Raw genomic sequence first — 16,241 nt, forward strand, 5'->3', positions numbered from 1 at the left:
GCTTGGAGTCAAATGCGCCTGTTGGGAAACATTTTGAAATTAATCGCTGCCACTGTGAGATGAATGAGCCTGCTTTCAGAGGTTGTGATTTAGGAACAGTAGATTGTAGGAAAGATTTGCTTTTCCCAAGAAAACATGCGTTTTCTATTTTCTGTGGTGTGGGGATACAAAGTCTGGTTTGGCCTGCAAGCGTCGCAGAAGGACCTCGGCCTCAAAGCTTTCTGTCGAACCCGGGAGGAGATTGAACACAAAGGGGATCTAGATAATCTACTGCTGGGGCTTTTACAACCAGAACCTTTCAGACCTTGGTGTACAGTGCTCCTATAAAAAGTTTTAACCCTATGATGCAGATATGATGATGAGTCAAGCCCTTTTCTGTTTTGTGGGAAAAGTTTAAGAGAAAAGAGTGGAATTTATTTATTCAGTTGTTTTTTTTTTCCTTTATTGAATTAAGTACAATGTAATTGCGCTGAACTAGCTTGACAACTTGAATTAAACACTTAGGTGGTGGGTGCCTAGGACAGGGCTTTGTGGCACCTCACAATGCTGAGTTTACTTTAAAACTACATCAGTTTTAGGAAGATACTTACGGCAGCTATGAAAATTCTTTCAGATGCGTCAATGAATGAAAACGGCAATTCATTTGAAACTTTTTTAAAAGTACTCGACTAAAATACCAAAATATAATTGCGCTTAATTATTTTTCAAAGGCTCTTTGCTTTTTTTTTTTTTTTTTTTTTTCCATGAAGACTTTCCATGATGAAAAGTTTTGCAAGATGGTGGATTTTCTGCAGCCTTTTGTCCCAAAAAAAACAAAAAAAACATCCAAGTTACACAGACTGGTGTAACTCAAATGTGCCTTTCGGCGTGAGCGACAGTGAGCATGGTTGTTTACTTTGTGTGTCGGCCATGACGACGGACTTGGCGAGCTGTCCTGCGTGCGCGCCGGCCGCCTCTCGGCTGAGATCAGCTCCGGTCCCCACGCAACCCTGAGCAGGATTAAGTGATTTCAGAAAATGAGTGAGTGAGGAAGATTTTCAGCTCATTCAGTCATTTTGCTTTTTTTTTTTCTTTCTTTCTTTTCGACAGTCGGCAGAAGAACTACGACTTGCAGCACATCCACAATAATTATAACATTAGCAGGCTGCGGTTTGATGAGATTGACATGATAATAATATATCATTAAAGTCATCACTTCTTAATGTAATGACTTAATCAAGGAACAGAAACCATAATGAGATGTGCTGTCATTTTTGTCGCGTTGCAGCGGCGGTTTCATAAGTAGCTTATAACCCACGTGGTTCTCCATAAGCTACTTTTTTCAATTATTTTTTGTACTGTTCAACAAACACAATCACAGATGCCTCTGACTTTCGAGCAAAAATCACCATTTTCAACTCCACTCACCTCCAAAGGGGGTAAATGAATAAATGTCTTTTCAGCCCAGGAAGCATAACGCCTCCTAATGATTGTCTGCCAAAAGCAATGAAACATCCCATTAGATCATTTCTTTTTTTTTTTCTTTTTTTTTTTTTTTTTTTGATGTCCTGCTGAGATGATGTTAGGAGTGCTTAAACTGAATCCTTTTTATACAAATGCTGTAAATATACATATATGCAAATCTGCAAAAATATTAATTTCTCTGAGACGCCACACTTTGTCAAGTGTGTTGCATGATAAAGTAAATGAAATGTGTTTTAGGTTCAAAATAAGAAAATCTGCAAAAAATAAAAAATAAATAAATAAATAAATAAATAAATTGAAAATTTCCCTCCTTTTTCACAGTTAAGCTGTACTTTGTGCTGGTCTTCCGGGGAAAATCTCAATAAAACACCGCGTGAAAATGCAAAGCAAGGTGGGAGTATTTGTGACAGCAAAAGCGCAACAAGTAATCGCTTCTCGTATTTTGTCCCCTCCCTGCAGGTTAGCTGTAAGGTTCTGCACTTCTTCCACATGTACATGTTGGGCTGCAACTATTTCTGGATGCTCTGTGAGGGCATTTACCTGCACACACTCATTGTGGTGGCTGTGTTTGCAGAGGAGCAGCACCTGCACTGGTACTACCTGCTGGGCTGGGGTGAGTTTTTTGAGTCACAAGGCTGTTTCATAAAAACGTACAGGGTTTAGAATTATGACTGCAGCTTCTGGCTTTTGACACAGAATGTCAGATTGTTGACATGCTGACGGCTTTATAAGCCCTTTTGTGGGTTAATTTGATTCAAGTCGTTTTTTTCTTCCCTTTCTTTGAACCAGTGTGTCTGACAATCGTCACCATTTTAAATATTCAAGTCCTTGAGGCCGGGTTTTCTGAGAAGTGTGCATAATGCCTTACTAAAGCGTCCGTAACCTTCGACCTTTTTCACATTTTATCCAACTTCAGTATACTTTACTTTGTTCTTAAAGACTTGACATAAATGAGCCCACCACTAACTTTTTGTTTCTACTTCACAATGATGAGCTACTATTTCATTAGACTTACAATAGGATACATTAAAGTTTGTGGTTTCAGTGCAACAAAATGTGAACAAATCAAAGGGATTTGCGTACTTTGCGATGGCTAAAGAAAAGTCTTTTTTGTCAGCTCCATCTGCAGTTGATCTGTTGCAGAGTGCAGTTGGTGTGTGAAAAATAAACTACACAAGGATTTTTGTGTTTGTGTCCAGAAAAGAAGTTTAAAAAAACAAAAAAAAAAACAAAAAAAATCTGAGTCTAGTCTCCCCTGGAAGAATTTCAAATTACACTGAAGTGTCACTGAAAATCCTCCATGTGGCTTTTCATTTGTCACCGATGAAACAAAACGAGGATCGGAAGACGTATCAAAGCAAAAGCCTTCAGAGATATTTTCTAAAGTAACGCCGTAAAGGAGCTCAGCACAGCTAAGGGACGCATGATGATGAATGAACGCTGCCTCATATGGTTGTCTTTTCCCCTTCCAGGCTTTCCTCTGGTGCCCGTGTCCATCCACGCCGTAGCGAGGAAAAAGTATTTTGACGACAAGTGAGTAATGTTCCATAAAGCTTGAGCAAATAAACAAAGAGCGGTTTACACATGTGTAGCGCCGTGCGCGGCGGAGTGAGAGCGTGCCGGCCTGTGCGCATATGTGTTTTCATAACGTGTGTGTTCGTGTGTTTCTTGGGCAGCGAACAGTTCTGACTGAGATATTTATTTATTTTTTTCCTTCTCGCTGTAGCTGTTGGATGAGCGTTGAGACCCATCTGCTCTACGCGGTACACGGACCCATAGTGGCAGCCCTTCTTGTAAGTCTGCTGCTTCCACTTAAGCTTCGTCGTGATTCACAGCTTTTGACGCAGGGCGGCGTTTGTTTGAACGCAAAATCGTCTTTTTTTTTGACTCAGGTCAACCTCTTCTTCCTGCTGAATATCATAAGAGTGCTGGTGACAAAGTTGCGAGACACTCACCGAGCCGAGTCCAACATGTACATGAAGGCGGTGAGAGCCACCCTGATCCTGGTGCCCCTGCTCGGGATCCAGTTTGTCATTTTTCCTTGGCGGCCGGAGAACCGTCTGGCCGGTGAGGTCTACGAGTATGTCATGCACATACTCATGCACTACCAGGTAGGTACCGAGATGCGGCATTAATCGAAAGTGCCAGATAAAGTCAACAAAGAGTTAAAGGAGCAGACTGTTACAAATTATGATGGTGCTGCTGTAATGCTCTGTGAATGGATGCCATTTCAGGCAGGCCATACAAATATTACGGTAGTAATGAGGGAAACGTATTAAAAGATTGCTTGTAATATTAAAATATCACGTTTTTTTAAAAATGGAAACCAAACCTCAGTGTGCATCCAGAGTAAAACTCTCCCCTGTCGTCGTTGACATTTTGAATAGAAAAGGTTTTGGCTCACTTTTCAGATAGTACTTGTGTTGCTCCTGTTGGGGTCAGAAGTTTACATACACATGTGTGTCAAACAGGTTTGAGGCTCTGACAGGATTTATATGAATTCCTGTTAGTTTGTTTTTTGTTGTTGTTCATTATTAGTTTTTAGCTTCTCTAAGCATATTTCACAACATCCTTGAATTAATTGAATTGAATATATATGGATCTAATGGTTTTGCAATGTGTCATAAGATGATCTTTGTTGTGCAAATAAAGCAAATGTAATAACTGTGGTTACTATGTGTTACTATGGCCTCGTAGCTCAGACTTTGCTAGCTTACTATAAGACTGTCTCTGACGGGGGTCTTTGCTAAACTGGTTCCAGTGCGGTCGTAGTTTAACTGGGAGCTGCGCATAGTTACCATAAATGAGAGATCTGCATAGAATCAGTGGCCTGTTGTCAAGCTAGTTCTCTGGTTGTTTTAAACCCAAATGAGTTGTTTAATTTAACCACCTAGCAACTAGCTTAGCCTTCCGACTCTGGTCAAGCACCAGCAGAAGCCATTAGGCTTTTCACTGCGGGAATTTCAAATGAACTCGAACATGTCAATTTTTACACATGTCCTCTTCGGGAACGAAAAATTAATTTAGCAGTAGAGAGTGACGTTGCTGTCCAGCAGCTGGTATTTCATTACTCGATCCTTAGTGGGTGCTTTTAGTCCTGAACATGCTAACCAAATTTTATTGATCATGGATAAATTTATTTATGGATGGATGGAAATGAATGATTTTTTTTTTTTTTTTTTTTTTTTTAAGGGTTTGCTGGTGGCAACAATATTCTGCTTCTTCAATGGAGAGGTAAGGAACACTCCTAATTGTACGCAAACTGTATTAAAAAGACTTTTATGTAAATACCAGTGCTTTTCCCATGATTTTCATCTAAAAATAGAGATGGGTGTTAGGGAAAGTTGAGGAGGAGAACCCAAACCAGAGACAGAAAGGCAGATTTGGATACAAAAGGAAAGTCTCCACGCACGGGAATGAAAAACAAAAATACACCAGCTATATTTACAATTGCGGGGAGATGAAACAGTGTATAAATACCAAGAGAAACAGGGGGAAATTGTCAAGGAAAAAAATTTTAATGAACAACAAAAAAGAGACACACGCTGCTGTTGATAAACTGATATATCCTCTTGTGTTATGCGTCTTATAATGCTGCCACACTGGTTTATTGTTGTTTTGAGAGTGAGAGAACAATCTGACAATCTCTTAGTTTAGCATCCAGCAGCTGTCTATATATTTACATATACATTTATGACAGTGATCTATGAAAATACCTTATTTAGTTCAAGACATTTAGACAAAAATCTGTGCTTCAGTTTTAGCATAGTCTTGCAAGGATTAATTTATAATTAAATTTAAAAAAAAAGTATTGGTGGTGGTGAAAGAGTAAAGCGAAAAATTGAATTAGTATACGGCTTAAGTAAATCTGCTTATTCTGTAGTATTTTTTTCTCTTTTTACCTTTTTTACTTTAAATATTACCACTGAAACTAAATAATTGATTTTAGATGGCTAATTACATTTGATTCAAAAGCCCTGACATTGCTGCTCAACAGGCATCCCAACTTTACTTAAAAAAACAACAACACACACACACATGCAGACTTTACCGTAGTAGAAATAGTGGACAACGCTCCGTCAGTTTTCACACTACAAATGTCCAAACACCCAATTATCTTTCACATGAACAAGAGCCGTGTGTCACAGTGGGGCACTGAAACAGTGAGGGAGGGGCAATTTCAGAGTCAGAGTATTCCTTATTGCTGGAGAAAACTCACCCCTCTTTGGGTGAGTTGTCCATGGCTCTTTAACAAAGATCTTCAAACTGTAAAAAAAAAAAAAAAAAAAACATCTGTAGACTTTAAAATTCAACTTTTTAAAGTCTAGGTGTATCTATGTGGTTAGCAGATAGACTAGTTATCAGTTGCCCTCATTTTAGATCAGTGGTTCTCAACCTGGGTTCGATCGAACCCCAGGGGTTCGGTGAGTCGGTCTCAGGGGTTCGGCGGAGCCTCTGCCGCGGAGGTAAAGACACACTGTGTAAAGTCGTGATGACGCCCCGCTTTGCCATCACTTGCTGCAGAGGATCACGTTACATTGCTGAGCCAATCAGAGCTGCGGAGGAGCACTGATTGAAGGAGCTCCACTCTCAGCATGGATTTGAACTTGTGTCTTTAATTACTTCAGCAAAACTCACCGTTTTTACCAAATTCTGTAGCTTTCGGTGTACTTCTAAATCTGCTCCTTAGTCGCGTCTTTTCGGGGTTGGTACTGCCTCTAGTGGCATGGGGGTGGTAACACAACTAATATAATTACATTACTAAATCAGAATACCGCAAAGTCTTTATTATTTATTATTAATTTTTCATTCTCTTAAGAATGTAGAGCTAATTAAATGATCTAAACAAGACCTTAAAGTATTTCCAGTTTCTCTCGATGGCCAACCTGCTGAAACTGTGGCAAATTTTAAATACCTTGGGTCATTCCTGGACAGTCAGCCCAACTTTGCTGAAAACACTGACTATATTTTGAAGAACTATTCTCAGAGACTCTACCTTTTAAGAAGACTTAGTGATCTTGTCTATGTCCTGAATTTGGGGGAAAAAAATCATTTTTTATTTATCACTACAGAAGGGTTCAGTGAATGCGCATATGAAACTGGTGGGTTTGGTAGCGCAAAAAAGCTTAAGATCCACTGTTTTAGACTTTTCCTTTATAATTCCTGTAGTCCATGTTTTGACATGACTTTGCTATCCTGAATGGGGCAATTGCCCTTTTGTAAAGGTCAGCATCCACCTGTTATCCTGAGACCTGCTCAGCCATAAAGCTGCTCACTGCTGGAGGCATTATTTTTTGGGACATCTGGCATCATCAGCTAAGACATGTTTGGATTTTATTTTTAGGTTGTATCTCTTCCGTATGTATCTGCTCTTGACACTATGTCAAAATGTGAAACATGGACACTAAATACAAGGTCAAAGTTTTGTTTGTAGTAGGTTTTAAGTTCCTTTCTGTTCTTGTCCCTTAGAAACCCAATCTGAAGCCGGTTAATGCAGAAAGGTCACATCAAGTGACGAGTCAGACTAGGCATATAATGACTGTTTGGGATGCCGAGCTTAACTGGAAATTAACTTTCCTTTCACATCCCCATGTCAGCCCTTCTAAATCTGTCGGCAGCTGAGAGACAAACATCCTTAGCCGGATTCAAACACTTCCCCCCCAACCAATGATTTAGATCTCTTACGAACATTTGCTTACGAGGTTAATGAGCTTGTGGAGACTTCTTGGCTCTCCGGCGTCAATGAGTGAAAGACGCTTTTAAGCTTCACGTCTTCAAGAAGCTTGAATCGAAGGTTTTTATCACCTTGTTCTGGTGCATTGCAGCTTAAACTGCGTACAAAGAGCAGACCGTTAAACTCAACCATCTATGTGAGATTTTGGCAGAGCAAAACGGTGAAATTTGAAAACTTGCTTGACGTGCAGCAGCGCGCTGAAGAATTTGCACCTCTGGAAAAAAAAATCTTTTCATCTTTTCATGGTGTGGTCTGTAACTTCAATGATTTTAATTGGGTTTTCACAAAACAAAGCAGTATTTAATTGTGATGTAGGAGAAAAAAAAGATGGATGTTTCATTTTCCTGCCTGTTTAATGCAGAAGCACCATTGAAATAAATAATTATTTAAACATACTTTACATTAAATCCACATTTCTGTATTAAAAAAAACTTTTTATTTTTTTACCGGTCTGATGTAATGTTCTAAGTTTCCATTAGCTGTATGTGAAAAACCATCATAATTATCTGTGTGTAACTAATGTAATCCATGCTGTTTCATTTAGTGAATTAAGATACTAAGATAAAAAAAATAATAAAATTAATTCTGATTTATCAAATATACATACTGGCATATTGTAAGCATATAGTCACGCTCAGCAAATGTTCTGATTTCTGTTAGTTAAACCAAAAGTTCCTTTTTTGCTCTGTTTCACAACGATGCTGTGAATTTTGTGGTTGTAAGACGACGACATATGAAGGAATAGCTTAGCAAAAGCAATGTGAGCTGAGGTCGGCCGTTCCTGAGTATTTTTCGTGGAATAAAAACCTGTCCCGTTGACAGTCCGTCCCTCGGTTAGACGATGACATATTGTTTTATGAACTCAAGCAGAAGGCTCGAGTTCATAAAAACGAAGGCCAAAACAGTCAAGCACACAACAAGCAGATGTTGGCGCAAACCGACAAAAGTCATCCTACCGTGGAGTTAGGGTTTCTGCCTTGTGTTTTTCAAAACACAGGAGAATCGTCCGAAACTATGTAAACGACTCTGTGAGTGAAAACAACGTGCAGCGCACATGTTTAAAGGGCAAGCGCACAACCTGTCAGAGGGGAGCGAGCGAGGTTTGTTTTTCTTCACCCATATAACGACCAATTCATGCTCCCTTAATCAGGACTAGAGTTTCTGGGGCTGAGCTCAATTCACTTTTTTTTTTTTTTTTTTTGATTTCAAGGCCAAGCTGCACAGACCTGCCTTGTTTCATCAATGGCCCCATTGTGACGCGAGGGCAGCCAGACAAACAGCTTCCAAGTTGTGTTTGTGTCGTCAACCAAGATGTCCTACATGGAGGCTTTAAGCCTCAGCTGCTCTTTTGTCTCATTACGACAATTAGCAGCTTCATTAATATCATTACGGTGCTATGCGGTAACGTGCCCACACCAGTATCGGTGTGCTGCTCCGAACAAACTGGTTTACACTGAGCTTCTGGTGCGATCGCGACCCACTATGGAGTTTGATTAGTGTGAACATGTCCCCACAAAACATGACACGAGCACGCATGACATGGTCTTCATAGATTGTCTTTCATTAAGCAAATCTTTACAAAGAGACGCATCTTTTCCACAGTAGCAGCGCAGCCCTGCAGGCTTTGAGATGTAATGAGTGAGAACTGACAAGTTCTCCTCCGAGTTGATGTGTGATACTGTTGAAGCAAAATAAAACTGTTCTGGTAGAAAAATATACCAAGAACTGTAAAAGATTTACCTTAGTACAGTAGCAGAAAAGGCGTCATTACTCATAAAAGGAGCCATATTTCTTCCACTAGAATTATAATACTGGTACAGAGCAAATAATATTAAATGAATGTATGTTTAATTTTTCTAAACTTTTGATTGGCTGTCTTAAAGGTTGAACGTACACCCAGGAAAAAAAACAAAAACAAAAACACATTCTCAGTAAATGATTTTGTGATATGGTTTCAAAGACAAACCCTGCCTTTGATTTGCCTTAATTAAAAAAAAAAGTCATAATGCAGTCCTCTACATTACATTAACATGACAATGTGCATTTACTGAACTATCATCGTTCTGCCCTTGCTGCCTCTCTCACTTCACACCTTCTCACCAACTCGTCTCTACTACCAACTCAGAGGTGTAATGTTTGACTCACTTTCTCACTGTTAGCCTCTCATTACTGCAGTACAGACCCTGTCAGCAAGCAGCAAACAGCAGTCTAAAAGAAAAACTTCAACAAAAACATGCGAGGCTGAATCTAATGAAAGAGTGAATATTCACAGCAAAATGTTATATAAACTTAAAATACCTAAAAGTATCACTTGGATCGCTAAACTTTTTTTTCTTTTTTTTGCTTCCACTTGTTGAACGCAGGCAGATTTTCTCTGCAGAGACATCTACTGTTTAAAAGGAGAACTGCAGTAAGCGTAGTGGACCTGAAACAGCGGGGTCAGCTCTGTTCACGTTGAAGCCAGAATGCCGAGGTTATTTACATGAGTGTTTATAAAATGAATCGCAGATTCCTTTTACCTAGAATTTCAATTTAAAAGCAAAGTTTCCGCCACGCCTGTCTGGAGGCTAAAATCTGTGTTACTGCAAATGCCGGGAAAGTTAAGGATCACGGCAATGTGAGTCACGGGTGTGTAGCCTGAAAATTTCTTTCATTTTAAGGCTGGCGGTCACTTCATCCTGCCTCCGTCACTTTGCAAAAATCTGTTTAAGTCAAGCGACCTAGTTTTGTCATCTGTTTAAATCCTCTGGGGCCTGCGTGGGGCTCTCTCTGCGGCTCCGATTTGTTTCTGAATCCTCACCTCACACAAACCGTGTGCAGTCTGACACAATCCCCTGCTCCCCTTTAAGAGGGAATGATAGGGCAGCAGACACCACTAAGTGAAAATAAGGAATGTTGGTAAATTATTTTTCTTTTTTCTCAATTTTGACAATATGCTCTGACTCAGAAATGTCATTCTTAACTTTCCTTTCTGACACAGTGATTGTTATTGCAGTTTTGCAGAGACCCTTTGACCTCGATGTAAGAAGCCATTTCTCTCTCTCTCTCGCTCAAGACTGCACCTTCTGTATTCTCTGCAGACGCTCGTATTTCATTTGTGAGGAAATGCAACTTGAACGCGATGCAAAACAGTTAACACCTGTAGCGAACGGTGGCTGAGTTTGCGTGGGCTTGCCATTAGCGCTGTTTGCTTTGTGAATGAGATGCGGAGACAGAGTAGAAGAAGAAAGTTGAGTCCGTAAGATTTTTTTTAATGAGTCAGAAGCTGCTCAGTGCACTAATTAGGTTTAAATAACTTGTTGCCTCCTTAAGTATTTTAATGGCCGCAGCAATTTTCCAACAAACTACATATGTTCTGTTCGTCGCAGTGAATCCGCAAGAATCTCTGTCAGTCCGTCTACGCAGCAAAGCCTCCGACTCTTGTCAGTCGCCGTCCCTGCTGAATTTTGTATTTGCGAGATAATTGCGTTTCTTTATATAACACCGCGACTGATTAACGCGCTAAAGACGAAAGAGAGAGGGGTTTTCAGGGATTACTTCCAGTAAGTCTTCAGGCTAGTAATGGATTTTGAGATGTTACAGACTGGATTTGATTCATTTGCTTATTAAAAGTGTTTTCTGTGTCAGATGCTCACAGTAAGACTCCGTTAATGAACTAATTTCTCAAGTTCCTCTCTGACACCGAAATGGCTGCAAACAAACATGTCGATGTGGAAAAATCTGCACCCTGTTATTTTTTATCAGACTGAAAAATGTCAGACAAAAATCTGGAAGCTCTTTTACTCGTACCTTTTAGATTTTATTTGTTATAGGAACAAATTCCTGGATTAAAGATTGCACTCCTACTCTTATGAGCTGATTTGTCCCCAAGCAAAACCTCATCGCAAGACCTTTCAACGGGATCCGTCCGAAGCTGCAAAAGAAATAGTTCACAGCTCAGCATAATTATGAATTAAAATGGCCCACTCAAAGCCCGGTTATAAATCCAAATGAGAAGCTCATGTAAAGACTAGAAAATGACCGTCAACGCAAACTATGCACCCAATCTGGTGAACATGGACTATTCCGTGACTTCAGCTCAAAATGCAGCTGGAGATGTTTTTCTTTTTAAGCTTTGACTCAGGATAGTTGAACACAAATGCGCTTTTTTTTTTTTTTTTTAAATTCTTACGAGCTAGAAAAATATCAGACAAACATTTATTCGTTCCTTTGCCTTTTCAGAATCACACGATCTGTTAGTCTCATAAGACCCCAACAAAATACGTCAAAGTCTGTGGTTTGTAACGTGACAAGAGTGTAAAAACGTGGTCCGAATATGTTTGCGAGGCTCCGCGTCAGTTGCGATCAGTGTCAGTTTGATTAATATTCTCGCATAATGTCGGTTACGTGGTGTCTGCCCTCTAACCCCACACCGAAACCACACGATGTAAATCTAAATGTCTGCTGGAGCCATTAGGAGAGCAGACGGGAGGAATAAAGTAAATGATGTTGAAATTGGGGGCAAATGTTTTCTTTTTAGTCTTTTTTTATTATTATTATTTTAATAAGACCTGTGCATTTTTTTTTTTTTTTTTTTTTTTTTGTATGTCTGTTTCTGTGTCCTTCAGGTGCAGGCGGCTCTGAAGAGACAGTGGATGCAGTACAAAACCCAGTGGGGTCAGCGACGGAAGGACCACTGCTCGATGCGCTCCACGTCCTACACGGCCACCTCCATCACCGAGGTGCCGGCCTTCATGTACCACCAGGAGTGCAACGCCGAGCACCTGAACGGCTGCCACACGAAGGACTCGGAGCTGGTGGCGCTCAAATCGGGAGACACGTACGCTTAGACTGCGCTTTAGAGTCGGAGCGTGACGGCAGACACACACCACGCCGAGTCAGAAAAGGAGAAAACGATTCCGTTCTAGCCGCCTCATCTCAGCGAATAAATCTCAGAGGCTAATTTGTCCGGCACGGGGGGGGGTGGAGGGGGTGAATGTATACGGGTCTGAGTCGGAGCGCTCGCCGGGGAGAGAGAGGATTAGCTACGAGACTGTAGCATTTTATTTACACTTTACTCTTATGTTGCTGCTGCAGCTCTTTTTTTTTTTTTCCCCCCCTGAGAACATTGATGTCGAGAACTTGCGACGCGAGAGGAGAGAGCTGTTCATGATGTCTGCTGACTTTCTAAAGCTGCTATTCTGTTGTGTGTGTGTGTGTGTGCGTGTGTGTGTGTGTGTGGCTCAGCTCACAGAGACAGAGAGGAAATCAAATTACTGCAAACTGGGGTGCTTTCTGTTCTTGACGACAGTACTAAATGTGACACTTTGGTGGGTGGCGGTTCTAACTCTTTACGACTTCGACAAACGGAGTCGAACCATTATTATTATTATTATTATTATTATTATTATTATTATTATTCCTATCAAGTTGAGGACCACATCATTCCTGACCTCACCTATACCAAAGGGTGCTGTTTGTTCATCACAGCTACGAGGACGGAAAGCAGAGGTTCAACACCCCTTCACACACGTTAAGTTAATATGACATGGAAGAGGTAACATTTCTAGACACTATTTTATCCCTACAGTTCTGGAATTATGTACATAAATGTATGTTAAATTTTGTTTTCTTTGACAAAAGGTGTTTTCAGTGTTTTAAAATGACTTTATGCTTCAATTTCTGTTTGCGTTTTACTTGTTAGTTCCTAACTCTGTGCTACCCGTGCGTCCCGTGATGCTGCCTTCCTGACGGCCTTGTTGTTTCAGAGTTGCTGTGTCTGTGCCGATGCCGAATATCAACAGGGCTGAGAGGTAAAGTGCATATTCTAGACAGAAAAAAAAAGAGAGAGAGAGAGAAAGATATAAAGGGTTTATCAGTCACAGGAGTTCATTTTGCTGAGCTAAGTGGAGTGCGGCATCAGCTTTGCCCTGAAGTCCTGATAAAAAAAATGTAAAAAAATGTATTATCGCTCCTTCTTGAAGCTCTCTGCGGTTCGTCCTCGGCCGTCGTAGCGGTGCGTTCCTCTGTCCTCCGTGCGTACATGCAGGGGTTCGTTTCATAGCCTTCTGTGTGACTGACAAAAAGGATGTGGGCGCAAATCTTAGTGTTACACTGAAGAGAACCAACCGAAGTCACAACTTTTACACGAGGGCACAAACGTAATTCATTCTTTCCTTGTTTTCTCCACTCTCTTAATTTAAACAGTTTTGGTTAACTGCTCTAATCATTGTGAAGATTAATGTTTTAATTTTAGGCTTTTGATGATTCGTTTGAGCCATTTTTGTGTCACGATGGAGTGATTCGGCAGCGATGGCTTCTAAAAAATAGGAGTCGTGTGCACAAGTTTGGATTTATTGGTGATCTGCTGTCCCCCACAGAGGCCCAGAATTAACACCGGAAGGCTCAAACAAATGCACACACACATGCTCAAAAATATTTGCTTAAATGTCCCTCTGCAAGCTGCCCATGACCATACTTAGTCACAGTGAACAAAGTGATTCTGTTATTAAAAACCCCCAAATTAAAACATTACGTACACGTACCTTTGACTGGAAATGTATCAGCAAAAACTTTTGCTAAAATTATTCTCATTAAGTTACTTATGATCCTTAAAGTAGCGCTTAAAGATCAAAGCTACAGACACATTTAAACACAGGCAGAGAAAATAATTTGTGTTTATCAGTAATACAGTCAACAGCCAACATTTTTAGCTGCTTTTGTAATCATGAATTCTTCTGGCTCTCAAATAGAAACTTGCTGCTTCATATTAGCATCACCTGCTTGAGCGCTTCAGGTTAAAATCAATTGTTTTCTAGAAATAGCCGATAAGGCTGCTGCTCCTCTTTTTCTTTTTTTTTCTTTTTAAATACCCACTGTAAGGCAGGTTTGTGTTTTCAAAAATAAAAGTCTGTATCCAAATGTGTAGAATAGCTGCCAAAGTTAACCTACAGCTAAATTTGAGAAGTAAAAGGTTTTTCAAGTAATGTTTTAAAGATTGTTCCTACTTTAAAGTTGGATCTTTACTCTTCACTGCCCCCGTCTTTACTTTGGGTACATGTCGTCCGTCTGCCAGTCCGGAGCTGGAATCTTAACCCTCTCATTCTTCTTCAGCCCTGACGGTGCCTCACACTTTGACGGTGCCTCAAACTCGGCAGATATGTTTCTAAGTACCTCTTCAGCCATTCTGTTGTTGAATTTGGTGCATGTTTTACCTGTTTCCGTCTTACACCTCACATTAAGTGCTGGACCGCCTCTGCAGGAAAGGTAAGTAGGCCTTTCCTGCATCTTGGGTCTTAATGACATGTTGACGCCGGTTTCTATTGCTATTCTGCTATGTGCCTGTTGTTGGATCTGGCATGAGTTGCGCCTCAAACTATTCCTCAATCCAACCTTACCTCCCTATTGGTAGGAATTATCAATACCGGCCAATCAGTCCGCATGTGATACATGCTTAACCTTTCAAGATGGTTCCTCTTTGTCCTTCTCTTGCGCCTTCGATTCCTGTCTCCAGAGACATTCACTTAGCAGTCCTCAAAGAGGGAGGCCACCTTCCTGATGTCCTCCAAGACCTTTGCTGGGTTATTCAGCATGGTGGTTTTGATGCTCAAAGGGTGAAGGGTTAGGTTTAGGTTTTCTCTTATTGTTCAGTCTCGGGGTGGTTGACTTACAATGAAACCCCCATAAGGAACTTGCGGCCTGCTCAGTTGTCTTTTCAGCTATCTGTTTGTTACGGCGTCTCCGTGGCCTCCACCTCTAACGGCAGGTCGTACACCTCTTTCAGCAGCTATTCAGTCTGACGCCTTGACGAACTCTTCTTTAGGCTGCCTCCAGCTGTTTGAAAAACACAAATCACGGCAGCAATGTGACCCCTCATCAATGGAGATCAACTCATTAAACCTTAGAAGACACGGAGAGTAACTCAGCAGTGCTACGTTCGGGATTTCTCCCATTCTAAAGGACAGAACAAAGTGCGCCACTTCTCAGAAAACATCTCCTCGGTATTTAATATAATGTCTTACATCAGATATATTTGGTCATCCCTTCACAACAAAGTGCTGTTCTCAATTTGGTTCTCTTCAAGCATCACTGCTATGTAACAAACTCCCGTCAGTTCTCTCTCTCTCTCTCTCTCTCTCTCTCGAACCATCCGTTGTACGTCAATGGCAAGAATTGACAAGCATGGACTCGCTGCAGTTGCAACATAACATTGTCGGACCACAAAGCTGCCAAAGGATTTGTTTTTGCTTCATGATCAGAACTTCTTTGGATGGGTCTAGGAAGAGAGTGATTTGCATGGTCACTGAAACTTGACAAAAAATTTTTACATTTAAAACAATCTTCAAAAATCCCAGAGGGCTATTACGCAAGAAGACCACATTAAATGAGTCAAAGAAAGTCAGGCTTCTTTGGAAATCATTAAAAAAAAAATGTTAGTACTGTAGTTAGTACTGTATGTCTGAGGGTTTTTTTTTGTTTTGTTTTATTTATCAGCCTTTTGCCAATAGGAAAAGAAGAGTGACAATCATTGATAGAAGAGAGGTTTTACAAAAAAAAATGTCACATCCTAAAAATGTACATGTTCTATTTTATTATTAAACTCATCCTCCTCTTCGCTGTATGGTTATGGTCTTTTATCTAGTTGGTCCACATTCGGCTCCAGTCACCGGCTCCACACCACGTTTGACTGTCGAAACGACGTTCTTCTTCTGAAAAGGTTCGTGTTGGTTTCATGCCAGATGTAAAATGGAATTTAATCGGCCGCTGGACATTTTTGTAGAAGTCGGTTCACTGAAACCGGACCCTCAAACTGGGTCTCCTCCTTCCAAACCTCCATCAACAATAGATGACGCATCATCACATTTAACTCAGTTCTTTATCTAGATGTCTTTCTTCATGACACATGTAAACTTACTTTGTTTTGGCGTGAAAGTAGTTCCTTGATTCTGCGATTTAAGAATACGGGCAACGATATCTTTACCCAGTTTGGTTTGGATAGAGTTTTTCTTCCCTTACTGAAGCCATTATTTGAAACTTTTTTACATTTTATTTAGTTAGGTAACTT

General features: G+C 40.5%; 1 protein-coding gene across 2 annotated transcripts in view; it reads left to right on the top strand.

Annotated features, from left to right (window-relative positions):
- Positions 1-15,791, top strand: part of calcr (calcitonin receptor) — a 35,924-nt gene extending 20,133 nt beyond the window's left edge. For both annotated transcript variants that reach the window (XM_088010183.1, XM_088010184.1), the window contains 6 exons: positions 1,924-2,077; positions 2,937-2,997; positions 3,191-3,257; positions 3,357-3,575; positions 4,657-4,698; positions 11,806-15,791. In XM_088010183.1, the coding sequence (XP_087866309.1) occupies positions 1,924-2,077; positions 2,937-2,997; positions 3,191-3,257; positions 3,357-3,575; positions 4,657-4,698; positions 11,806-12,027 (765 nt within the window). In that variant the 3' untranslated portion in view covers positions 12,028-15,791. The remainder of the gene's footprint in view (positions 1-1,923; positions 2,078-2,936; positions 2,998-3,190; positions 3,258-3,356; positions 3,576-4,656; positions 4,699-11,805) is intronic.
- Positions 15,792-16,241: the final 450 nt, after the last annotated feature.

Source organism: Poecilia mexicana, unplaced genomic scaffold (genome assembly GCF_051168715.1).
Source record: "Poecilia mexicana isolate PSO_F unplaced genomic scaffold, ASM5116871v1 scaffold_11, whole genome shotgun sequence".
NCBI classification, from domain to species: Eukaryota; Metazoa; Chordata; class Actinopteri; order Cyprinodontiformes; family Poeciliidae; genus Poecilia; species Poecilia mexicana.